Source organism: Ranitomeya imitator, chromosome 1 (assembly GCF_032444005.1).
Source record: "Ranitomeya imitator isolate aRanImi1 chromosome 1, aRanImi1.pri, whole genome shotgun sequence".
NCBI lineage: Eukaryota > Metazoa > Chordata > Amphibia > Anura > Dendrobatidae > Ranitomeya > Ranitomeya imitator.
Genome location: NC_091282.1, coordinates 697506044 through 697533535, shown reverse-complemented (window position 1 = coordinate 697533535; position 27492 = coordinate 697506044). Strand labels below are relative to the sequence as shown.

The 27492-nt window shown below is 43.5% G+C and overlaps 1 protein-coding gene and 1 long non-coding RNA gene across 4 annotated transcripts; both read left to right on the top strand.

Annotated features, from left to right (window-relative positions):
* The first annotated feature begins 1372 nt into the window (after positions 1 to 1372).
* On the top strand, positions 1373 to 19339 carry LOC138642721 (uncharacterized). Its single transcript, XR_011314083.1, has 3 exons — positions 1373 to 1477; positions 9042 to 9523; positions 14121 to 19339. It is a non-coding gene; the product is annotated as an uncharacterized lncRNA (long non-coding RNA).
* On the top strand, positions 1595 to 5793 carry LOC138642716 (sialidase-like). Of its 3 annotated transcripts, XM_069731121.1 has the most exons (4): positions 1596 to 2874; positions 2955 to 3059; positions 3214 to 3718; positions 4646 to 5793. In XM_069731121.1, exons 3-4 carry the CDS (start codon positions 3588 to 3590, stop codon positions 5736 to 5738), a joined length of 1224 nt encoding a protein of 407 aa, XP_069587222.1. In that variant the 5' UTR covers positions 1596 to 2874; positions 2955 to 3059; positions 3214 to 3587; the 3' UTR covers positions 5739 to 5793. The 3 variants fall into 3 exon arrangements, with proteins under 3 accessions (XP_069587211.1, XP_069587222.1, XP_069587233.1); XM_069731110.1 differs by having other exon boundaries at positions 1595 to 3059; XM_069731132.1 differs by lacking the exon at positions 4646 to 5793 and having other exon boundaries at positions 1601 to 2874; positions 3214 to 3887.
* Positions 19340 to 27492: the final 8153 nt, after the last annotated feature.

Sequence of the window (27492 nt, the reverse complement as noted above, 5' to 3'; positions counted from 1 at the left end):
GGCCATCCTGCGCCCGTTCTGTCATGGGCTGCTGCCATCCTGCGCCCGTTCTGTCATGTGCTGCGGCCATCCTGCGCCCGTTCTGACATGTGCTGCTGCCATCCTGCGCCCGTTCTGTCATGTGCTGCTGCCATCCTGCGCCCGTTCTGTCATGTGCTGCTGCCATCCTGTGCCCGTTCTGTCATGTGCTGCTGCCATCCTGCGCCCGTTCTGTCATGTGCTGCTGCCATCCTGCGCCCGTTCTGTCATGTGCTGCTGCCATCCTGCGCCCGTTCTGTCATGTGCTGCGGCCATCCTGCGCCCGTTCTGTCATGTGCTGCGGCCATCCTGCGCCCGTTCTGTCATGTGCTGCGGCCATCCTGCGCCCGTTCTGTCATGTGCTGCGGCCATCCTGCGCCCGTTCTGTCATGTGCTGCTGCCATCCTGCGCCCGTTCTGTCATGTGCTGCTCCCATCCTGCGCCACCATTGTATTATATGCCCCCCGCTCCAGTGTGTATGCCCCCGAATGCTGCTGCCATATAAAAAAAAAAAAAATACCATACTCACCTATCGTCCGGCTCCACTGCAGGTATGTCTTCAAGAAAATGGCGCCGGAAAGCGGGGACTGCGCAGGCGCCGATTCCGGCAGCAGGAATCGGCGCCTGCGCAGTCCGCGCTTTCCGGCGCCATTTTCTTGAAGACACACCTGCAGTGGAGCCGGAGTGTGTCTTCAAGAAAATGGCGCCGGAAAGCGCGGACTGCGCAGGCGCCGATTCCGGCAGCAGGAATCGGCGCCTGCGCAGTCCGCGCCCTCCGGAGCCGGGAGCAGAGGAGCCGGGAGACGGAGCCGCAAGCAGCGCTGGAACCGGGAAAGGTGAGTATACTTACCCTCCCTGCTGGCGGTCCCTGACTCTCCGGTGGAGATCGCGGTATGCGTTCAGTGCTTACGCATACCGCGATCTCCCGGGAGCGTCGCTCTGTGAGGCCCAGACTGCGCCGGCGCTTGCGCTTGCGCAGTCTATAGAGGCTTCGGACAGAGTGACGCTCCCAGCGTTATATTATAGATTCAGGTTGAGTGGATTTTGAGATACACCCACCCTCTCCAATACTGCAGCTTAGCCACTGTGGCTGGTTTACGGAGCTGTACAATAAGTGTATGTGCCAATGACCAGTAATTGCTGCAGGTTTTACACTACGTATGTATGCAGCGTGAAACCTGCAGCGGCCAGATGTTACAGCATAGTGGATGGGATTTCTAGAAATCCAATGTCCACTGTGCATCCACAGACATCTGCGAATCACCCCTGTGATTGCAGCATGTCAGTTTCTCTTGAGTAGACGTGAGTCTCGGCAAGAGAAATTATATCGATAGAATGTATTGGACGTGGGAGATCCAAGATGGCCGCCCATGAGGGAGGACGTGGAACATAGAGCTCCTGCCTCATCTGAAGCTTATACCACCATACGGCCCCGGACACCAGCTAAAAAGACACTAAGGCTACGTTCACATTAGCGTCATGCGACGCTGCGTCGCCGACGCACGGCAACGCATGCGTCATGCGCCCCATCTTTTACATTGGGGACGCATGCGTTGCGTTGTCGTGCGTTTTCGGTAAAACGCACGACGCATGCGTCGTTTCACCGCACCTGGGTGGCGTCGGAGACGCGACAATGTTGCATTTTTCGAGCGTCTAAAAAACGCATGCGTCGCACTTGCGTCGCTCGTGCGTCGACATTGCGTTAAAATCTCCATTGAAACACATTGACAACGCACTTGCGTCGCATGTGTGCGTCGTGCATGCGTTGTACGACGCATGCGTCGTTACATAAAATTGAACAAAAAGGTGTCTAGACAGTGTCTAGACAGTGCAAACAGTAGATAAACATCCCCCCTATATAAAGAAAATGTTTGGATTGTTTGTCACTTCTACTGCAGCATCTTGAGGCAAGAAATCCATCACCAGAACACTTCTACACATCCCAGAACACTTCTACTTATCCGCTGTCCAGAGATGTAAGTATACAATGATTCTGTGCATTTTCTACATGTGGTTTAAAATTATTTTTGCAAGTTGTGTTTTATATTCTGCACTGTGGTTAAAGATATTGTTGTATTTTTAGTCTGGTTGTGATGTATGGCGTTGTATAGGATGGCGTTTCATTGTGTCTGCGGCCTTGATGATTGTTCTTTTCAGGATAGAATTTTATTTTCAATTATTTGGTTTGGTGGTGTTTTTTGTATTCAGTTGTGATGTTTAAAAATTGCGTTATATGATGGCGTTTAATAGTCTCCGGCCCTGACGGTTTTATTGTAAAGTATGGTAGTGCATAGAATGATTATGCGCCCTTTTACATGTAATAATTTTTTTATTGCAAGTTGTGTAGTTCTGCACTGTGGTTGTGTAAAGACATTGTTGTATGTTTCTGGCTGTGATGTATGGCGTTGTATGCCCTTCTATTGTCTCCGGCCCTGTCGGTTTTATTGTAAAGTATGGTGTTTTTAAATATTTACATTTTTTTCCTTTCAAAAATCTATTGTGTTTTTGGGGTTTCTTGCTCCGTGGATTACTGTACTTTAAAAAAAAAAAAAAACTTTTGGTATTACAACATGGGGTCTGTTGTAGATCTTATCTTTAGGCTTTAGTTTAATCTGGCATTGGGTTGTCTCAGCCATTGTTTCTTTAATTTAATCAATGTGGCAGTGTTGTTTGCTCAGCGTTAGGTTGGAGTGCAATGTTGTTTGTGGTTTAAATGCCTTTTTTTTTTTTTTTTTTTTTATATTGCTGGATTGTGCATAGGAGCATAGGAACAATTATTTTGTTCTTTATTTCAGAATTGAATTAATAGTCATGGCCAGCGGCAGTGATTCCAGCACCCCACCGCTGAGGAGTGAGGTGAGTACATGATCTACTATTACTATATTCGCTTTCATTTGTAGATGGGTCACTCAACTTTTTGGTAAACTATTTTGCAGGCTTCTTCAAGTGAGGAGGAGAGCCAGGAGGAAGAGAGGGAGCAGGAGCAGAGACCGGAGCAGGAGCAGAGACCACGGGGCCAAGCTGTGGTTGCAGGACGGAGAGTAAGTTTTTTTTTAAACTTTTTTTTTTTTTTTTTTTTGGGCGGGTATGGGGGGTGGCGGGATGGGGTGGTGTTGTGTGTGGTAGGTGGCGGTGGAGGAGGTAGGGTCAACTTTTATTTATCTTGCAACAATTAATATTTTCCATTTTTTCTAGGTTTCACAACGGGCCCTGGATGAACCCCTCAACATCGACCTCATGGTGGCATCCATAGAGGAACGGGGCCCGTTGTGGGACAGCCGTGACCCCCGGCACGCGGACCAGGGCATATTGCGGTGTATGTGGAAAGAGGTGGCACAATTGCTGTGGGATGGCTTCGACAGCGCTTCCCCCACGGTCTAAGCTAGTTTTCGTAAGTATTTCCAAAATGCTGCTGTGACCCATCATGCTAGGATTACACAACCGTCTGTGATGTCTTCTATTGGTATTGCACACGGTTGCGTAATCGTTGTCAATATATTCTCTAAATTTTGTTGTGTTTTTTTATTTATTTATACACAGTTCGAAAACTGCGGACCAGATGGCGCTCCATGAAGGACCGTTTCAAGAGGGGCCTGAAAAAGGAAGGACAGGCCCGTAGTGGTGCAGCGGCTTCAAGGACCTCGGTTTACAAGTATAACCGTATACTGCAATTCTTGAGACCGGTCCTTGAAAGCAGAGAGTAAGTCTAGTACCTATGCACACACCTAGTTTTTACAACATGCATATTCACATACTACATTCCAGCCACTTAGCTTATTGCCCAGCCATTTATTTTGGCAAGTACAAAGTATTTAAACAAAAAAAAAAAGGTGAGTTCACCGAGGCGTGAAAAGTAAAAAATACATACTTTTATCCTCTTCAATCATAAGCAGAGGATGAAAAATCAGCACAATACCATAGACACTATCTACGCGTTTCAGGTGGCAGGGAACATCAGACCTGAAACACGTAGATAGTGTTTTTATTGTATTGTGCAGATGTTTCATCCTCTGCTTCTGATTGAAGTGAATAAAGTATTTTGTTTTTACTTTTCACGCCTCGTTGACCTCGAATTTATATTCATTTCTGGTATTCTCACACTTTACACAGCAGCTCCCTTCTGGGATTACTACAATGGTGAGCGTGACTTACTAGTAATGTCCCTGAAATCGGAAGTATACAGAACACAGAAAGCTAGTAGATTGGCCATGCCCAGCCAATATTTCATAGGGGATTAGTATAGTACCTATCCAGGTGTATCCCCGATTTAGTTATACACAAATAATTAAAATATTATAGACACGCCATACATTCCACTGCAAGGCAGGTTATGTTCCCATGCTTGCTCAGCTCAAAGGACCTGTGATGACGTCTCGGTCACATGACCGTGACGTCATGGCAATTCCAACGTAAGCATAATTGTCTGGCGTTAAATCGCAATCATGGGTGACTATTTGGAATAAAATAAATGTGTTTTTTTTAATATTGATGGTGCATATGCAGTGTCAAGATTAAAAATAGGTTAATATTAATGGCGGTAATGGATACCTGGCGGTAAAGTTAATTTTTAATGACGCCTGTGAAATTTGATATTGAGTATACTAATGCTTTCCTTATGTTTTCACAGAACACACAGCAGCACCCGCGAGCCTGTCCGACCCTCTGGAGCGGTCCTTTGTGAAGCGCCATCTCAAGCCTCGCAGCCATCCCACAGCGAGAGCAGGTCTGCACCACCACAATCTGGCGAACCGGCAGCCGGTCCATCAGATGTTCCCCTGGCCGAGGCCTCTGTCGCTCCTTCCTTCGGGTCTTCCCGACAGCGTCAGCGGGCCTCGGACAGGGCGCCCATGCCCGAATTTTTACATTTGAGTACCGTCTTTCAGAATGGTTTCAAGGCGCTGTGCGATAAAATGTCAAATATCGAGCGGCGTCTTGAAAACATCGAAACGGATCTCGCGAGGCCGGCGAAACATTTTTTTAATGCCCTTCACAACGGGATGGTTGAACATCTTACGCCGGAACTCCAGATTTCGGTCATGCAGGGCTGCAACAATCTTTATGTCACTGCTCTGCAGCAGGCTCGGGTCATGCAGTCAGCGACAAATGCGCCCACAGTACCATCGCTGGCTGCCATGACTCCGACTCCTGCTGCAGAGCACCACCACAGAGGTCCGCGTGACGAGGGCCACCGCCACCACAGAACAGAGCCCCAAAGGTCGGAGCAAGACCGGCCTTCAAGGGCACACGGGCACAGACGGGAAGCCGACCCACACACAGAGGGAGAGAGGAGGAAAAAAAAGAAGACCAAGACGACGACGACTAGCACTACGACCTTGGCTATGGCTGCTCCCACAACTACCACCAGAACACAGCCTGGGTCGACCCGGAGCACACCAAGTACCCAGGCTGGGTCTACACGGAGCACACCCAGTACCCAGCCTGGGTCTACAAGGAGCACACCGTCAACACAGCCTGGGTCGACCCGGAGCCGGAGTAGCCAGCCAAGGACACTGGTCGTCGTCCCTCCTCCTCCTCCCTCACCTGCTTTGGAAGTATCCCAACAGTGGATGGATGTCGGCATCCCGTCAAGTATCATTGAATATGCTGCTGCTTCCTCCCCCTCGTCCTCCTCCTCCTCGTCCTCCTCCTCGGTCTCTTCCACACCCACCAGAAGTGAGGGATATCAATCCCCTTTAGTTGTGGATGTAGGTACCCCGTAATGTTATGTCCCTAATTTTTTTTCCTGTCCCAAAATAAAAAATTTATTTGGTTTACAAAAAATTGGTTTTTATTGTCTCAAATAAAGTTTTCACCAAATGACACCTTGCGCCGTATACACAAATATTGTCTTTGTAACACCTGATGTGCAATGTCTGACAATATTTTTTAGTTTTTTTTTTATTAATTGTTTTATAGGCCTGGCGCTCATTGTACTATCAGCTGTTACAAACACAACCAGCATTGCTCAATATGTCAAGTTTAAAATGTACCATCACACAACGATTTCAGTATAGATAAAGTTGGTTTATTTGTGTAACCAACGTTATCTTTTCTGTAATCGTAAAACGATAGAGCCCCTGCTGTGAGATTTTGGGTGTCAACGAATGATTATGATTTTTTTTTGTTACCCACGCTGTCATTGTTGGATCGGCGAGTTAGACACCGATCAAGCGATGTCTTTATTTTAAAATAGGTAATATTGGGTTACTAGCGCAGTGTTTTAAACACTCAAATAAAAATTAAAAAATACCCCACAAATCAAAAAAGGTGTCAACCACGTCCCTCGCCGTCATCTTTCCGCAATTACTTACACTGTGATTCCCGCCCGTAAATCAGAGCACACCGTTAATAATAAACGCTGTACTGTGGTTTAGGGCTGGCACAGTACGGAAAGCTGACGGCGATGGACGTGTCACACACCGTAATAAAATGTTGTTTTGTATTTTTAATAACTACATTTACAATGGTAAACATCGTGAGTGCGGCCATGCGCTTCATAACATTTCCCAGATTACACGGGACTTGCTCTTTTTGGGTTGCTGGAGAGCTGGCTGTGTGACAGCTCTCCATCAACCACACGACCAATAAACAACGATCACGGTCCGGTGGTATCACTGGTAGTTATCGTTGTAGAATAGTTTTATTAATGTACCTTAAAGGGAACCTGTCACCTGAATTTGGTGGGACTGTTTTTGGCTCATATGGGCAGAGTTTTGGGGTGTTCCAGTCCCACAAAATACAGGTGACTGGTTCCCTTTAAAATATTGGTCAGGTGAGGTGGAAGCAATGTTCACAGTGTCGCCACTATTTGACTCTGGACAAATTCTACCATCCTGAGTACAATAGTGTTAACTCTGTAGAGTTTTGCAAACATGATAGTTTCCCTCCTTGTCAAGCCAGGTTCCATATGAAAATAGTCTTCAGTATTAATTATGGTTAACAAGGTGGGAGCCGATGAAGTTTTATACGTCAAAACTATGGTACTCACGGCTGCAAATTTTATTGTTTTGTCACAGTCCATTTGGGTACTGGTGCTCACATAAATTTTGTGGGACAATCATTACTTTCAATAAAATAGGATTTTTTACAATTACTATGGAAAAACGGATGGGAGATTTGTTTTGTGAAAACGGAAAGGCGGAAAGGCACAATAAACTTTATTAACAAACACAACGCATTAGACAATCGGGTGACATTAATAACCAAACATATGATGGTTACATGGGCTCCTCAGTGTTTACATAACATCATAACAACACGTTGAATTACACCATTTGATCTTGCCAAGAAACACGGCCAACATCGGAAACAAAATATGCAGCAAATTGGTCCCTCATATGAGCAATCTCCAAAGTTGTCCGCAGAGGATGAGCTTGATAATCAGGCAATGGATTTTGTATGGGTTCATCAAGTTCAACGTTGACTCTCTCTTTATCAATAATAAAATTGTGTAGAACCACACACGCCTTCACCACCTCATCCACTGTCTCAATTTTCAAATTTATTGCGGATCCTAAGATACGCCATTTGGACACCAGAATGCCAAAGGCGCACTCCACAGTTCTTCGGGCCCTGGACAGTCTATAATTAAAAATACTTTTTGTGCGGTCCAACCTCCGACTAGAGTACGGTTTAAGTAGGTTGCCACACATTTGAAAAGCCTCATCCCCAACCACAACAAATGGCAGGGCCGGGCCTTCGGTGTTAGGAAGAGGTCGTGGATGGGGGAAATTAAAATTGTTCTCGTATAATCTTCGGCCCATGTCAGACTCCTTAAATGTCCGTGAATCATTTGCACGACCAAACGCTCCAATGTCCACAGCGAGAAACCTGCAGTCCGCACCTGCAATTGCCATCAGCACGGTGGAAAAGTATTTTTTATAATTATAAAAAAGAGATCCACTTCTTGAAGGCTTGGTAATCCTAATGTGCTTGCCATCCACGGCTCCGATACAGTTAGGGAAATCACAAACTTTTTCAAATTTTTGGGCGTTGGCATGCCATAATTCTCTTGTAGGGATGGGTAAAAATTCCTCCCTGAGGTTGTCCCACAATGCGCGGCATGTGTCTGCAATAATACCCGACAGTGTTGAGACTCCAATCCGAAACTGGAAATGCAGTGATCTCAATGTCTCTCCGGTAGCCAGGAAACTGACAAGAAGAAAAATAAATAAATAAATATAATTAATTTAATTGTTATGAAAGAATTTTTCATTTTTAATTACAATCCCCCACCCCAAAAAACAAAAACACGTTAATTTAAAAAGTGGCAAGAACATATAAATCCTTCACATTCCATTACGTACCGTAGAGTCACCAGCAGACGTTCCTCAGGGGAAATCGATTTACGGAGCTGCGTGTCCTGCCTGGAAATGGCTCCTTCCACCAGACGCAGCAGATATCGGAAGCTGTCTTTTGACATCCTGGTGTACTCAAAATATTTGTCCTGGTTCTCATTTAATTCGCCAAAAAGACAATGGTACACTCCACGACTCTCTCGGACTTCCACTATAGGGTGTAGCCAAAAACGCCGACGACTCCTTCTCCGTTGTTTGTCTCTTTTCCTCTGTTCTTGACAGGCAAAAGCATAAGCTATAGCAAGGGCTAATTCCAGCTGAAAAGTGAGGTAGATACTCTCCATGGAACGATCCATCTTGATGCTCTATGGTTGGAAATAATGTATGCCGGGGTATATATACCACTATTACATTAATACCCACCCCCATCTACCCATTGGTGGCATTATCGATTGTCTAGACACTAGACCCACCCTCTTCTATTCATTGGTGGTGTTATCTAGTGTCTAGACACTAAATTGTGTGTAAAGATCTAATCAGTGTTTGACAACGCATGCGTCGTAAAACGCTGCGTTTTTGTAAAAACGCACCAAAAACGCTGCGTTTTACGACACATGCGTCCGACGCTTGCGTCACAAAAGTTGCGTTTTTGCGTGCGTTTCCGATGCGTCGTGCGTTGCGTCGGCGACGCAGCGTCGCATGACGCTAATGTGAACGTAGCCTAAGTCCATCACACCTCGATAGAGGCAAGAAAAAAACTTCTCACAAATAGGATCACCCACCCCAGAGAAGTCCGCATCACTGAGGCCTTGTGGGAGACAGACAATGGAGCGGCGTGCAAGACAGGACGCTGGCCCCCTGTCCCCCTCCTCCCTCTGCACAGAAGACGCTGCAGGAACACAACGTACCTCAGTGAGGGGTAAGCAGTCCCCCTTCCTGCCGTGAGAACTCCGGCGGAGGAAGCCACGCCGACCTGACCCCGTGCAACATCAGGGGAACAGGCACCCTCCATCCCCCACCTGCCATCGTGGACGGCGTGCGCAAGCTGCGGCGGGAAGGCCGCTGGATAGGGATCTCCTGGGTCCCTCGATCTGAGGGAGAGAGCGCAAAAGGAGCGCAAGTGGGACTGTGAGGAGCCACGCAAGAGCTGGAGATTACAAGCACTGCTTGTTTGGCAGGAGACGGCAGCTGCACCTTATAGATATAAGGTAAGAGACCTCAGCGCCATCTTGAGCTTTCTTCAAGCAGCCCCTATAACTAAAAGGAGGGAAGATAGGGCTAGGGAAGTGGTGCTACAAATATAAAATCAAAACGCACCTTATCCCCCCCCCCCCCATCTTGAAGTACTCGAGCTCTGACTTTTACTACACCACCTTGCAAGGATAAATAAGTGTACTCGATCCTAAGGCATAGCTAAATACAACTGTATAGCTAGTCACTTAAGAAGCACAGAATGCCTTGAGTGGTCTAGGAAAGAAATATATCTTGGTACCGTGTTAGCCAGTAGATAGAAAAATATTTAGAATTGAGAGTCCTCAGTGGTTGATACTAGGGTTGAGCGAAACAGATCAGCACTTTTCAAAAGTCGCCGACTTTTAGCAAAGTCGGGTTTCATGAAACCCGACCTGATCCCACTCTGGGATCGGGTCGGCGGTCGGCGATCTCTACTTAAAAGTCGGGTTTTGTTATATATATATATATATATATATATATATATATATATATATATATATATATATATATATATATACAGTGGGGCAAAAAAGTATTTAGTCAGTCAGCAATAGTGCAAGTTCCACCACTTAAAAAGATGAGAGGCGTCTGTAATTTACATCATAGGTAGACCTCAACTATGGGAGACAAACTGAGAGAAAAAAATCCAGAAAATCACATTGTCTGTTTTTTTTACATTTTATTTGCATATTATGGTGGAAAATAAGTATTTGGTCAGAAACGAAATTTCATCTCAATACTTTGTAATATATCCGTTGGCAATGACAGAGGTCAAACGTTTTCTGTAAGTCTTCACAAGGTTGCCACACACTGTTGTTGGTATGTTGGCCCATTCCTCCATGCAGATCTCCTCTAGAGCAGTGATGTTTTTGGCTTTTCGCTTGGCAACACGGACTTTCAACTCCCTCCAAAGGTTTTCTATAGGGTTGAGATCTGGAGACTGGCTAGGCCACTCCAGGACCTTGAAATGCTTCCTACGAAGCCACTCCTTCGTTGTCCTGGCGGTGTGCTTTGGATCATTGTCATGTTGAAAGACCCAGCCACGTTTCATCTTCAATGCCCTTGCTGATGGAAGGAGGTTTGCACTCAAAATCTCACGATACATGGCCCCATTCATTCTTTCATGTACCCGGATCAGTCGTCCTGGCCCCTTTGCAGAGAAACAGCCCCAAAGCATGATGTTTCCACCACCATGCTTTACAGTAGGTATGGTGTTTGATGGATGCAACTCAGTATTCTTTTTCCTCCAAACACGGCAAGTTGTGTTTCTACCAAACAGTTCCAGTTTGGTTTCATCAGACCATAGGACATTCTCCCAAAACTCCTCTGGATCATCCAAATGCTCTCTAGCAAACTTCAGACGGGCCCGGACATGTACTGGCTTAAGCAGTGGGACACGTCTGGCACTGCAGGATCTGAGTCCATGGTGGCGTAGTGTGTTACTTATGGTAGGCCTTGTTACATTGGTCCCAGCTCTCTGCAATTCATTCACTAGGTCCCCCCGCGTGGTTCTGGGATTTTTGCTCACTGTTCTTGTGATCATTCTGACCCCACGGGGTGGGATTTTGCGTGGAGCCCCAGATCGAGGGAGATTATCAGTGGTCTTGTATGTCTTCCATTTTCTAATTATTGCTCCCACTCTTGATTTCTTCACTCCAAGCTGGTTGGCTATTGCAGATTCAGTCTTCCCAGCCTGGTGCAGGGCTACAATTTTGTTTCTGGTGTCCTTTGACAGCTCTTTGGTCTTCACCATAGTGGAGTTTGGAGTCAGACTGTTTGAGGGTGTGCACAGGTGTCTTTTTATACTGATAACAAGTTTAAACAGGTGCCATTACTACAGGTAATGAGTGGAGGAAAGAGGAGACTCTTAAAGAAGAAGTTACAGGTCTGTGAGAGCCAGAAATCTTGATTGTTTGTTTCTGACCAAATACTTATTTTCCACCATAATATGCAAATAAAATGTTAAAAAAAACAGACAATGTGATTTTCTGGATTTTTTTTTTCTCAGTTTGTCTCCCATAGTTGAGGTCTACCTATGATGTAAATTACAGACGCCTCTCATCTTTTTAAGTGGTGGAACTTGCACTAGTGCTGACTGACTAAATACTTTTTTGCCCCACTGTATATAAATATATAAATATATATCATTCATATATATATATATATATATATATTTATTTATTTATATTAACTTCAGCGCGATATAGCAGAAAAGCCGGTAATTCAATTACCGGCTTTCATTTCTCCTGCCAAAACCCGACATGATTTGAGACATGGTTTACATACAGTAAACCATGTCATATCCCCCTTTTTTTTGCATATTCCACACTACTAATGTTAGTAGTGTGTATGTGCAAAATTTCAGCGCTCTAGCACTTAAATGTAAGGGTTAAATCGCAGAAAAAATTGGCTTGGGCTCCCGCGCAATTTTCTCCACCAGAGTAGTAAAGCCAGTGACTGAGGGCAGATATTAATAGCCTGGAGAGGGTCCATGGTTATTAATCCCCCCCACCCCCCCGCCTGGCTAAAAACATCTGCCCTCAGCCACCCCAGAAAAGGCACATCTGGAAGATGCGCCTATTCTGGCACTTGGCCACTCTCTTCCCATTCCCGTGTAGTGGTGGGATATGGGGTAATGAAGGGTTAATGCCACCTTGCTATTGTAAGGTGACATTAAGCCAGATTAATAATGGAGAGGCGTAAATTATGACACATCCATTATTAATCCAATTGTATGAAAGAGTTAAAAAAAACACAATATTAAAAAGTATTTTAATGAAATAAACACACCATTTGTTGTAATATTTTATTGTACGCTCAATCCACTCGCTGAAGACCCTCGCTCTGTAACAAATAAAAAATAATAAACCAACAATATACATACCTTCCGTAGATCTGTAAGTAATGTCCCACGTTGTAAATCCATCTGAAGGGGTTAAAATATTTTACAGCCAGGAGCTCTGCTAATGCAGCGCTGCTCGTGGCTGTAAACCCCAGCGAATGAAGGTAATGTAGGTCAATGACCTGTAGTTATCTTCATTCGCGGTGATGCGCCCCCTGCTGGATGTCCCTGGAGCGTGGGAAAAGTTCCCAGGCTCGAGGTCATATGAGGATATCCAGCAGGGGGCGCATCACCGCGAATGAAGGTAACTATAGGTCATTGACCTACATTACCTTCATTCGCTGGGGTTTACAGCCACAAGCACAGCTGCATTAGCAGAGCTTGTGGCTGTAAATATTTTAACCCCTTCAGATGGATTTACAACGTGGGACGTTACAGATCTACGGAAGGTATGGATATTGTTGGTTTATTATTTTTTATTTGTTACAGAGTGAGGGTCTTCAGCAAGTGGATTGAGCGTACAATAAAATATTACAATAAACGGTGTGTTGATTTCATTAAAATACTTTTTAATATTGTGTGTGTTTTTTTTTTAACTCTTTCATACAATTGGATTAATAATGGATACGTGTCATAATTGACGCCTCTCCATTATTAATCTGGCTTAATGTCACCTTACAATAGCAAGGTGGCATTAACCCTTCATTACCCCATATCCCACCGCTACACGGGAATGGGAATAGAGTGGCCAAGTGCCAGAATAGGCGCATCTTACAGATGTGCCTTTTCTGGGGTGGCTGGGGGCAGGTGTTTTTAGCCGGGGGGGGCAATAACCGTGGACCCTCTCCAGGCTATTAATATCTGCCCTCAGTCACTGGCTTTACTACTCTGGCGGAGAAAATTGCGCGGGAGCCCACGCCAATTTTTTCCGCGATTTAACCCTTAAATTTAAGTGCTAGAGCGCTGAAATTTTGCACATACACACTACTAACATTAGTAGTGTGGAAAATGCAAAAAAAAGGGGGATATGAGATTGTTTACTGTATGTAAAGCATGTCTCATATTATGTCGGGTTTTGGCAGGAGAAATGAAAAGCCGGTAATTGAATTACCGGCTTTTCTGCTATATCGCCCTGAAGGAAATGTAAAAAAAAAAAAAAAAAACCCCCATAGACTTACATTGGGTTTCGAGTTTCGGCCGATCCCCGACCCCGACTTTTCAATAGGATCGGCCGATTTCACTCGACCCGAATTTTTAGAAAGTCGGGTTTCGTGAAACCCGACTCGACCCTGAAAAACTAAAAGTCGCTCAACCCTAGTTGATACCTTTTAATGACTAACTGAAAAGATGGTAACAAATTGCAAGGTTTCGAGACTACACAGGTCTCTTCATCAGGCAAAGACTAAAACAAATGTGATTCTTCAGAATTTGTTTTAGTCTTTGCCTGATGAAGAGACCTGTGTAGTCTCGAAAGCCTGCAATTTGTTACCATCTTTTCAGTTAGCCATTAAAAGGTATCAACCACTGAGGACTCTCAATTCTAAATATTTTTGAGTGGTCTACTAATTTACCTAACTGGAACAAACCAATCTAAAAATCTACAACGTACATCGCTATGGATGTCTACAGGGTAGCTGTCTATGGGAACTTTAATATCCGGAGATGAACAGATAAGTGATGCACAATCTCCTCTAAAAGCTGTATTCTCTTATTTTTTGTCTCACCATTAGAGGAGCTACGCTGGAACAAATACCCCATCTAGTGGCGACTGGGAATCAAGCAGGAAAAATAATTTTATAGAAAAAAAAAAAACAACCTGAGAGTGAGGGGCATTCCGGAGGCCCCTGACAGGGAGGACGTCCTCTGTATTCTCCAGGAGCTCTTCCTCCCGTTGGCGGAATTAAGTAAGGGTGAGGGCCCTGATTTTGGAGAGGGCCCACAGAGCATTAAAACCAAAACCCAAAATCTCGGAACGACCAAGAGATATCATTTGCAAGATTATGGACTTCAGAGTGAAAGAAAAAATCATCAGAAATGCCAGATCTCAAGAAACCCTGACATACAAAACTTAAAAAATCCAAATCTTTCAAGACCTCGCACCATCAACCCTTACTAAAAGGTATCTTCTCAGACCTCTGACGGATGTCCTCAAGGAGTGGCGCTTCCTCTTTCGAGGGCTATTTCCATTCGGTCTACTAATAACTGCTAATAGTAAGAGGTTCACAATTAGAACATTAGCCGAGTATGTGAGGAATTGGACATTCATTTGGACCACCTTCCGGACCTGAGAGCAATTCATAATGATCTTCAACTCCCGAGCCTTCCGGACCACAAGCCCTGGAACACTATAGAGAATCCAAAGGGACAAAGACCTAAAAAGCGCCAAACGAAGTCTCAGCAATGAACTTTCATAGCGGCAGGATAACTCCCATCTTCCCAATTCCTAGGAACAAAGATATCGACCGAAGATACCTCCTTCTAGTTGCCGAGATCTCAAAAGTGGTTCGGAGACTGAATACGATTAATCACGTAACATATATAAATGTTTATTTACATATATATCTTTAAAAAAAAAAGGTCTCTGAGCCACTTTACATTTGTTGTTGATACATTTGTGGATTCCTCCTATGGATGGTTTTAATAACTACTACCTTTGGATCTTCTGGAGAATAGATAGATTATCTGAGTGTTATGTTCGTTGTTTATTATTACTTCTTAAACTTAATCCCAGTTAGGTATAACCTAAAAAGCCTAATGGTTCTGATATGTGATATTGGGCGTCAAGCCTCTGTTATTGTTATAATGTTACTGTTTCTTCACCTCTCTTTTTCATATTCTTACCCCCCTACCCTCCCATCCCACCTCGGCCGGCGAATAAACCTACATAAACATTGGAGACCAATCCATATCCAGATTTCGTGTGACTGACCACAATCAAGAGACAACCATCGCTTCATACAACGTAAGAGGCCTAAACGCGCCGATCAAGAGAGCCCAGGTATTAGCACACATTAAGAAGCTCGGCGTAGATATTCTTTTATTACAAGAAACTCACTTTGTCCAAAACAAATCCCCCAATTTCAAAAAAAATTATTTTAATACATGGTTCCATTCTTTCTCGACATCCAGGAAATCTAGGGGGGTAGCAATTGCTATATCGAAACGCACCCCTTTTCAACTTCTAGACACTCTTAGAGATGAGGAGGGTAGGTTCATCTTTATTAACGGAATAGTTGCACACAAGCTAATTACGATAGGCAATGTCTACACACCCAACACAAAACAGGATATATGGCTAGCTAAAACAATGAGAGAAGTAGACAGCTTTGTTGAGGCCCATTAATATTAGGAGGAGATTTTAATACTCCACTGGAACCAGTAATGGACTCTTCGGGAAAATCTAATATCCCAAAAAAAGCTTTCAGGCATAACCACTCGATTCTAAATTTTCACCAATTAATAGATGCCTGGAGATATTTTCATCCTACCTCCAAGGATTATACGCACTTTTCCCAAACACAACAGTCTGAAAGTCGTATTGATTATCTTTTTATTCCACTGCAGATGTTTTCACTTCTTAAAGATATCCAAATAACCCCAAATGTTCATTCAGACCACTCAATACTCATTAGCAAACTACAGATTGGTCATAGGCCTAAAAATAATGTTTGGAGGTTGAATGAAACTCTATTGACTGATAAATCATTCAAAGATAAGATATTAACAAAACTAAAGGGATTCTTTGAAATTAACGATTGTGATACCATCCCCTTTGCAACAGTGTGGGAAGCCCATAAGGCGGTCATCAGAGGAGAGATGATCTCTTTGTCCTCATATAAAAACAAAACAAGGCAATCAGACATTAGAACAAAACCACAAATCATCGCTAAACGCCCAAATACCAACATCACTCTCAAGAAAAAGACAAGCTCTAAAAGACCTTTTAAACCAAGACTCGCTTAAAATATACACTAGATGGAAAAAATAAAATGTTTGCGCACGGAGATAAAATGTCCAGGTTTATGGTAACAATGATCAAAAAAACGGAAGGCAAAAGCGGTAATATATTCAATAAAAACTCCGAGGGGTACATTAACTAAAAATCCGGATGAAATTGCCTCTGCCTTCAGAGATTATTATGCCGATTTATATAATATACGTCCAGGCGAAATCGACGATCAGTTAACTGAACGTAAAGTCGAGATCAATTCATTCCTAGAATAATTGAAACTCACGTCCCTTAGCGAGGCTCAACAAACTGAATTGGCCACCCTCTTTGGGCTGAGTGAGCTCTGGTCCGCCCTGTCGAACAGCCCAATGGGTAAATGTCCAGGGCCTGATGGCCTCCCAAACTCATATTACAAATCCTTCCAGGAAACCCTCAGCCCTCTGCTTCTGAAATTGTTTAATAAAACAATAGAAGGGTCACCCTTTTCCAAACAGACATTGGAGGCCCATATCTCTCTTATACACAAAGAGGGCAAAGACCCCGAAGTGTGCGGCAATTACAGGCCGATTTCTCTTTTAAACAACGACCTCAAATTGTTTGCGAAGATGATTGCTAATCGAATTGGCCTGATACTAGACTCATTGGTCTTGCCAGAGCAAACAGGTTTTGTGAGGGGCAGAGAGGGAAGAGACAATTCTTTGAAAGTACTTTATTTAATGCAACGTGCCCTCACCCACAATAAACCATTGGTTCTGTTTGGAACGGATGCTGAGAAGCCGTTCGACAGGGTGGACTGGACTTTCATGCAGGAGACGTTGGGACGCTTTGGCTTTCCACTGAACCTAACAAAAGCTATCTTCCAAATGTATAATTCCCCAACTGCAAAAGTGAGGGTAAACGAGGACCTTTCCGCCCCTTCGAAATTAAGAATGGCACGCGACAGGGCTGTCCCTTGTCTCCAACACTGTTTGTCCTATCGATCAAGACTCTAATCCAGAATATTAGACAGCACCCAGACATTGTGGGAGTTCAAGTGGAGGGATCAACCCACACAGTAGTGGCTTTTGCCGATGACTTACCACTCACTCTGACTAACCCTGATAAAGAGATACCAGCAGTGTTGGGGGTGTTCGAGAAGTTTGGAACCCTCTCAAATTTTAAAATAAATTTGGACAAATCGGAAGCGATGAGTATAAATGTAGATCAAAAGACTATCCGAGGCGTCACAACTAAATTACCAATAAAATGGAACTTGAAATTCATCAAATATTTAGGAACTAAATTGAGCCCACATTGGCATTTACTATTCTCACTTAACTACACCCCACTACTTAATAACACCATTGAAGTGATGAAGTCGTGGAGAGCACCTTATGTCTCATGGATAGGAAGGAAAAATCTTTTGAAAGGTTTCATACTCCCTAAATTTAGTTACATTTCTAGAATGTTACCAATAGCTGTTCCCAATGCATTCTTCTCAAAGGTACGTTCGCTGTTTGGGAAGTATATATGGAGGGACTCTAGGCCCAGAATCAACTATGCAACGCTTTCACTTCCCAAATCTAGGGGGGGTATGGGAGCCCCAGACCCTCAAAAGTACCACAATGCGGCGACTTTATCTTTAATAATTGATTGGTGGAGGGGAGATGCCCATAAGCTTTGGACACAAACAGCGGACACCACACTCCCAGTACCCCTACATGCTATAATTCATGCTTCTAAGGAATTTATTCACAAAATTAAAATCTCAAACGCAATATCTAAGAATATTATTAGGACTTGGTTAAGATATTCACAGGTGCTAATGCCTTTGCCCTCCCCACTAGCTAGAGTAGCAGATTTACCACAGCTTTCCCGAAAGATTCTATGACCCCAATTTCAGACCCCCTATACAAGATCAGAGACAATTTGGAATGTATAGTGATTGACGGTACTTTGCTCCCTCTAACGGAGTTGCAATCAAAATTCCCCCAACTTCAACTGAGCTTCCTTCACTACAATAGGCTCAAAAATGCCATAAACATTACTTCAGAATCGGCAACCTTCACAGGGAACTGACAACTTTTGAGAAACTTTTGGTTCACAGGAATCCACCAAAGAAAGTTCTGACTAAATTATATCAAGTAATCATAGTCAATACAACACCACTCAAACGAGCTTTTATCCGTAGCTGGGAGAAGGATTTGGGTATTGAACTACAGGATTGGGAGGTGGATCAAATATATAAAAATTCGCATGGCCCATCAAGTTGCATTAGGGTGCAAGAAAATTCGTACAAAGTCATCACTAGATGATACACCACACCATCGTTATCCCACCTGTGGTACCCCAAGTCCACATCAACCTGCTGGAGATGCTCTAAAGATATTGGGACTTTCCTACATATGTGGTGGTCCTGTGAAACAATTCAAACCTTTTGGAAGGAAGTGTTGAAATACACAACTGACATTTGCAAATTACTGCAGCCTCCATCTCTGACACTCATTTTTCTGAATTGGAGGGGAGACAATTTGACATTTAAAAATAAATCTTTACTGGCATTTCTTCTTTCGGCGGCTAAGCTCCTGATCCCAGCTCATTGGATGGCTAGGAGCTGCCTGAGCCTCTCAGATTGGGTTAATAAGGTAGATCAGTTGTACTATAGAGAGGAAATCTCTGCATACACCTACTTCTCACAAGATAGATTCTACGTAACATGGGCTCCCTGGAGATCTTTTAGAACTAGTAATGAGTATCTGACCATTATTAACACTTAGTGATACTCTGGATTCTTAAACTAAATTATAACTCAAAAGTAAACACTCTGATCTGCTATATCATCTCACCCGTTTTTATTTCTTGACAAGCCGGCTACTATCCCCTTCATAGGGGTAATTACCAAACCCTGCCTCCCCCATCCATCTTTCCCCCTCTTTCTACTTGGTACTATTATCTGTCATATTAAGGTCATATTGGTGAATTACTAACTCTAATCATAAAAGTGGTCACAAATCTGCCTCACTTCGCCGTGAACCGTCCTTATTATATCTTCTTACTCTGTTCAAACTGATTGCATAACCAACTGGTTCATCAATGATATTGCTCTATTTAAGGGGAACAGACTACTTCAATTACTGTGAATGTTATCACATTGATGTTTATTCACCACTTCTTTTTCGGTGTTAAATATGTTAAACTCAATAAAAAGATGTTTAAAAAAAAAAATAAGAATGTATTGGACGTAGTGAATCTGCATGGGTCAGTGACCACATGTGGATTTACCAGCGTTCAATAGACGTCAGTGCTTTGGATGCATCGAACATTCGCTGTGTCCAACTCGCTGCTACTTCCAGATTGTGGGCTCACGGCCTAACACTACTAAAACAATATCGTTTGTAGAAAACTATAGGACCATGAGATGAAATTTCATGCTGAAAAAAAGTCCTATTTAAAACTTTAAGGGGTTTTCTACTTTCAGAAATTTCTGGGCTCCAGGTGCAATATGTTAAAAAAAAACAAAAAAAAACAAATCCCTTTCCTACTCATCCCCAAGTCTGCTGCCGAGTCTCCCAACGCTCCCGGTATCTGAAATTGGTGTCAGTGCTTGATGGCATGTCAATGCGCTCAGCAGTTGAGCTCCCTGATTGATGTCGGCAGTGAAGTCAATATCCGGTACTGGGAACAACGGTGAACCCAGGAAGAGTAAGCAAAGAGCAGAGGTTATATATATATATATATATATATATATATATATATATATATATATATATATATATATATATATATATATATATATATATATGTGTATATATATGTGTATATATATATGTATATATATATGTATATATATATGTATATATATATGTATATATGTATATATATATATATATATATATATATATATATATATATATATATATATATAAGAGAGAGAGAGAGAAAAAAGGGAACAGCACAATATCTACTTATCTTCAGGTGCAAGGCACCAGGATAACAGTCCATGTATCCAGATAGATCAATATATGGCAAAAATGAGGCAGCACTCCATCATTGCAGTGTTAAACGTGCAGGATTTAATCAACCCACTGTTCAGGGCTGAACAGTGGGTTGATTAAATCCTGCACGTTTAACACTGCAATGATGGAGTGCTGCCTCATTTTTGCTATATATATATATATAGGACCAGGATCTTCTGAAAGGGAATGCATCTGAAATAATAATAAGCAATGGGATAATAGTCACGACAACTACCAGCAATTCTAAACTCCTGAATTAAAAAGGCAACCAAGAAAATATGAATACATCAAAATAGGAGAAATACCTGCCTAGTTGAGTGGCAAAGCTCCGAATTAATATAAACATCCAAAAGAGGGAAAAGGAAGCAATATAGCCGTAAAAAATCAAATTTTATTATGACGTAATTAATACAGAATATAAAAGAATATTCATAAAAAAGTTGGTACAGAGAAAATATGCAAAAGAAATCATAACCACCATACAGATAAGTAATGCCAAAAAAAATTCCGTATAGAAAAAGTAGGTTTAGAAAATCTAAACAAATTTAATAGTTTATGCACAGTATAGGACAAAAAAATATTAGATGTAGTAAATACAATCACAATTAAACTACTATAGTAAGGAAATATAGAATATAGCGTATGCTGTGCATAAAGAATGGCAAACAGGCTTGCTGGATAGTTACATCAATAATCCTCATAAACCATATAGAGCAAAGTGAAAAAATATATAAATCCTCATAAATATAAATCCTCCAAAATAGACCATATTTAGATAGATAAAGCGCTGGATACTGTGTCCTATATATAAAGAATATAGTCTTTAGCAATATAAAGCCAATCTCAATAAGGTGATTCTTTCTGCAGCAATATCCATAGTTGCAAGAAAGTGCATGCAGTGCCAGATAAGTATCTATAAAGAGACCAGATGAGAAGGAGGTATGCACAATAAAGCGGAAACAATGGGGATCAGAAAGAGGACTGTGAACCTATCTCAATTAACGCTCATATAGGTTAACGGTACAGAGTATCGTAAGAAGGAGAAATTAGCTGATTACCTGATGGTGGAAACAACCCAACGCGCGTTTCGCGTATAGCTTCGTCCGGGGATAGAAGTGTCAAGAAAATATGAAGTAGTCTGAAATGACAAATAGAGCAACACTGGCCAAAATCCAAAACAGTTTGTAGTGAGGGCAACAGTATTGATCTGGGTCAATGATCTCCCATCACGCTGCGTTACATTGTGTCTGGGTACGGGTGTATGATACAGATAAACACAAAACTCTCCGTTTTCCAGTCTTTTACAAAAATTCAGGGCATTCAAGGTTTAGGCTACCACGGTTTCTCCAAGATGCATTTCCTTTAAATTTCGTCAGTGGGATTTAATTAGAAAATAATAGGGTTAATATACTGACCGCACAGTATCCTTTCCTGTCCTATCTATCAAGCTAGACTGGCCTCCTATGCTAAAATCTGATTTCATTTCTGCGTATGTTATTTTCCCCTCCTCTCACCGTCAATATTTGTGGGGGGCTATCTTTCCTTTGGGGATTTTCTCTGAGGCAAGATAGGTTTCCTGATTCCATCTTTAGGGGAAGTTAGATCTTAGGCTGTGCCGAGGGGTGTAGGGAGCGTCAGGTACCCCCCACGGCTATTTCTAGTTGCGCTGCTAGGTTCAGGGTCTGCGGTCAGTACAGATACCACCTCCTTCAGAGCTTGTCTCATGTTGTTCCTAAACCACCGGATCATAACACCACCCCCCACCATAAAGGTGATAAAGGGATCCTAACCCTAACCCTAAAGGGATCCTAACCCTAACCCTAAAGGGATCCTAACCCTATCCCTAACCCTACCCCTAACCCTACCCCTAACCCTAAAGGGATCCTAACCCTAACCCTAAAGGGATCCTAACTCTAACCCTAATCCCTTTAGGGTTAGGGTTAGGATCCCTTTAGGCTTAGGGTTAGGATCCCTTTAGGGTTAGGGTTATGATCCCTACCCCTAACCCTACCCCTAACCCTAACTATTTCTGTTTATAGTGGGTTTTTTACATTATTTTGATGATTGATGATTGGCAGCTGTCACACATTTCTCAGCATGCGTTTAAAAAACGCAAACGCATGAAAAAACGCATGTAAACGCGTCAAAACGCAGCGTTTTTTTCACCACATGCAAAAACGCATGCGTCAAAAAAACGCAGCGTTTGCACGCGTTTACATGCGTTTTTTCACCATGCGTTTTGAAATGCAAGTGTGAAACCAGCCTTAGCATGGATCTAGTGTCCTGCTGCACATGCCGCGATGTCTGTGTGGTGTCCTTTGTGTGTCCTGACCTTTTTAATGAGTCCAAATAAAGTGACTTCAACAGAACAATATTCAATTTAGAATAGGGAGAAGTTAGGGTTGAGCTGGATCTTAAGCCCACCATACAGTCTAGATGCCTGTTCCCGAACGATGCTTTACCCGGCATCTAATTACTCTTACTCTGCCCTACAAGCACTTTCTCACTCAATTCTCAAATATGCATGGGGGTGCTAGGTGACTGATAAGTCGGGGAGATGTTGATTACGCATGTCTTATTTCATTATCGCTTCATTGAGAGACTCTGGTAACCACGGGTGTATGCTTGTGTCGCTAGGAGGCTGACACTAGGCAAGAAAAGGAAAATAGCAGTTATTCAGCAGTATACACCCATCGACTGGCACAAAGCTCAACAGTTTAAGCTTAGTGTCAGTAGGAGGCAGACCTGGATCTGATCCCAGATCAGTCTTTTCCTTTTCCGGTCACCCTGTCATTTTCTATAAATCCTTTCCCCTTTTTCTTTCAGGTTTCTCCCCGTTTTCTCACAAGAGAGCAATATGGTATCGCCCACTCTCGGAGCTGCAGTGCAGGACCTAATCCACTGTCACCTCACGGTGCATAGGGGTGATTCCCGGTGGCTCGGCCTAGCTCTTTCCCCCCCCCAGCCCTCTCCTTAGTGGTCCAGGAGGATGACGGTGGTCACATGTTTCTGGACTTTCCCCTTTTTAGGGATTTACACAGTCTTCTGCACCATCTGGACTGGCGGTGCAGGAAGGAGGATGCCATATCCCAGAACCCTCATCCACCCAGAGGATCCTGACATCATCCTCAAGGGTGAAGAAGGATTTGGTACTCACTTTTGATGTACGTCTGGGTCCTCCCCATGGTACCCCCTTGCAGGACCTTTAGCCACTCCCCCTTCCCATCTCGCCGTCCATTTAGCACGTGCTTTCCATATCGCATGCTTTTAGTCCAATGAGAGAGCTCGTCTTGCTCTCCCTCTCCTCCGTTGATACCGGGTCATGCCCCTCGCAATCGCGTCACTACTAGCGCACTATCCCTGCACAATTTTAGGACTATCACAGGGCCTTTTCCTCCAGTCCACGCCCTTGGCGGGACAGCCAATCAGCAGGTGGGACCTTACAGTGCTTTTGAGCTAGTACAGCCATGAGTCTTCTTGGGAATGATGCAACAAGTTTTTCACCCATGGATTTGTGGATCCTCTGCCATTTCTCCTTGCAGATCCACTCCAGTTCCGTTAGGTTGGATGGTGAACGTTGGTGGACAGCCATTTTCAGGTCTCTCCAGAGATGCTCAATTGGGTTTAGGTCAGGCCTCTAGCTGGGCCAGTCAAGAATTGTCACAGAGTTGTTCTGAAGCAACTCCTTTGTTATTGTAGCTGTGTTCTTAGGGTCATTGTCTTGTTGAAAGTTAAACCTCCGGCCAAGTATGAGGTCCAGAGCACTCTGGAAGAGGTTTTCATCCAGAATACTTGGCCGCATTCATGTTTCCTTCAATGGCAACCAGTCATCCTGTCCCTGCAGCTGAAAAACACCCCCATAGCATGATGCTGCCACCACCATGTTTCACTGTTGGGATTGTATTGGTCAGGTGATGAGCAGTGCCTGGTTTTCTCCACACATATCGCTTAGAATTATCACCAAAAAGGTCTATCTTCATCTCATCAGACCAGAGAATCTTATTTCTCATAGTCTGGGAGTCCTTCAAGTGTTTTTTTTTTTTAGCAAACTCTATGCCGGCTTTCATTTGTCTTGTACTGAGGAGAGGATTCTGTTGGGCCAGTCTGCCATAAAGGCCCGACTGGTGGAGGGTTGCAGTGATAGTTGACTTTGTGGAACTTTCTCCCATCTCCCTACTGCATTTCTGGAGCTCAGCCACAGTGATCTTGGGGTTCTTCTTTACCTCTGTCACCAAGGCTCTTCTCCCACGATTGCTCAGTTTGGCTGGATGGCCAGGTCTAGGAAGACTTCTGGTGGTCCCAAACTTCTTCCATTTAAGGATTATGGAGGACACTGTGCTCTTCAGAACCTTATGAATACTGCAGAAATTATTTTGTAACCTTGGCCAGATTTGTGCCTTGCCACAATTCTGTCTCTGAGCTCCTTGGCCAGATCCTTTGACCTCATGATTCTCATTTGGTCTGACATGCACTGTGAGCTCTTATATAGACAGGTGTGTGCCTTTCCAAATCAAGTCCTATCAGTTTAATTAAATACAGCTGGACTCCAATGAAGTAGAACCATCTCGAGGAAGAACACAAGGAAATGGACAGCTAGTGACTTAAATATGAGTGTCTGAGCAAAGGGTCTGAATACTTATGACCATGTGATATTTCAGTTTGTTGTTTTTTTTAATAAATATGCAAAAAAAATCTCCATTTCTGTTTTTTTTTCAGTCAAGATGGGGAGCAGAGTGTACATTAATGAGAATAAAATTAACTTTTTTGAATTTACAAAATGGCTGCAATGAAACAAAGAGTGAAAAATTTTAAGGGGGTCTGAATACTTTCCGGACCCACTGTACCTCTCCTTTTGCTACTGGCAGAATCACCTTGAAGGTCACCCTGTTTGCTTTCAGTCAGATGTCACCGTCGTAATGTATATAAATCACCAAGACGGGACGCGCAGCAAGTCAGTCATTACTGAGGTAGCAAGGATCCTGTTTTGGGCAGAACGCCACATGACCTCAATATTCGTAGTCACAACATGGGGGTGGACAATTGGGCCGCCGACGTATTGCGTTGTCAGGGCCTTGCCTCAGGCAACACCGCCATCTTCGACCAGATCTGTCAGAAATGGAGCATCCCGGACGTCGACCTAATGGCGTCTCGGATGAATCACAAGGTGCCTTGTTTCATAGCCAGGTCCCACGATCCTCTAGCCATTGGACTGACCCAGAAGTGCTTGGTGCACGGGGTTAGTAAACCTGCTCACGGACATCCCCTGGAGGCTTCCAGACTATCCAGATCTTCTCTCACAGGGCTCGCTCTTCCACCAGAGTTCTCGGTCTCTGAATTTAATGTCATGGCTGTTGAGGCCGCAGTTTTGTGGAAGGCTATTTTTTCTCTTCAGGTCATTCAGACCATGATTAATGAGAGAAAACTCGCATGTTCGCGCATTTACCATAGATATTGGAAAGCCTCCTTTCGTTGGAGTGAAGATATTCCGTTCCTATTTCCTTTTCCCTTTTTGGTAGCCATCACATCCGTCAGGAGACTCTGAGCTAGCGGCACTATCTCGCCGTTCCCAGTTTCTCATTCTACATCAGGACAAGGTGGTCCTCAGACCCATTTCTTCCTTCCAGTCTAAGGTTGTCTCTTCATTTCATATTAATGCATAGATTGTTCTTCCTTCTCTCTGTCCGTCTCCAGTCTATCCCCTGGAGAAGTCTTTTCACAAGCTGGATCTCGTCAGAGCTCTTCGTGCCTATCTCTCAACTGCTTCTTTTCGTCACTATAACGCCTTGTTTGTCATTCCTGATTGTCGTCGTAAAGGTCTTCCAGCTTCTAAGTCTACCATCGCCCACTGGATTCGCTCGGCAATACTGGAGGCATATTGCGTTCAGGACAGACATCCCCCCTCTGGGTGTAAGGGCTCATTCCACCCAGGCGGTGGGAGCCTCCTGGGAAGTTCATTACCAGGCCTCTGCTTCTCAGATTTGTAAGACTTCAACTTTGTCATCTTCGCACACCTTTGTGTGGCTTTACAGGGTTCATACCCACGCCTCGTCCGCTACAGGCCTGGGAGGAAAGGTGTTGCAGGCGGTGGTCGCCCGCCTTCCAACTTAATCCTTTTCTACTTGCTCTGTTTCCCACACACGGGACATCTTTTGGACGTCCCATATTTATCCATGTCCCCCAATGAAGTGATAAAGAGGGATTTTTGGTACTCACTGAAAAATCTTTCTTGTAGCCTTCATTGGGGGACACAGTACCCTCCCTATTTTTGTGCCTAAGTTGGGTCTACATGCTTTTAATTGGGCTTGTACATAGTTGTGTCACTGTTGCTTCTCCTACTGCTTTGACACTAAGGCTGCCGTCACACTAGCAGTATTTGGTCAGTATTTTCCATCAGTATTTGTAAGCCAAAACCAGGAGTGGAACAATTAGAGGAAAAGTATAATAGAAACATATGCACCACTTCTGCATTTATCACCCACTCCTGGTTTTGGCTTATAAATACTGACCAAATACTGCTAGTGTGACGGCAGCCTAACTGACGAGATTTGTGCCAGTCGCAGTGGATACTGCTGAGGAGTAGCTATTTTACTTTTTTTGCATAGTGTCAACCTCCTAGCAACAGCAGCATACAACCCATGGTTACCTATGTCCTCTAATGAAGGCTCCAAGAAAGAGATTGTATGTTGTGCACCAAAAATCCCTCTTTTAGACTACCAATTGCAAAGTTCTTCTTGAGCGAGGCCAACGTTACAGTTGGTGGCATTCTCATAGGGAACATTAGTTCTCAGACTATCGTATAGGAGAGTCTGCTGAGATTGCTGTCTGTAGAAGCAATGATCAGCGGACAGCAATCTAATGTGCATGGCCAGGCTAAGTCTAGGTCCAGGAACACAAAAAAAAGGCTCAGTAAAACCAAAAAATACTCTGTTGCAAAAAATATCAGTAAACAGCAAGTGCTAATAAAAGGATGGAAAAACACTGGGTATTTGGTTAATACGTTTTTTGCAAAAAATGTATATTAAGCCGCTCTAACAAACGTCAAGGTATACCCGTATTAGAGCAGTCCTAACTAATGTATGTAATCCCTATCTGATGTATTTAAAAACCTGATCATATGTATAGTATCTGTATGAGCAGGATTCAGAAAGGGAATGTCCA

What these genes read in the sequence shown, in the direction of transcription:
- LOC138642716 (XM_069731110.1), top strand. Translation starts at nt 3,588, where the DNA reads ATGAAGGACCGTTTCAAGAGGGGCCTGAAAAAGGAAGGACAGGCCCGT. An exon ending in CCGGTCCTTGAAAGCAGAGA is followed by an intron (nt 3,719 to 4,645) that starts GTAAGTCTAGTA and finishes ATGTTTTCACAG; the next exon opens with AACACACAGCAGCACCCGCG.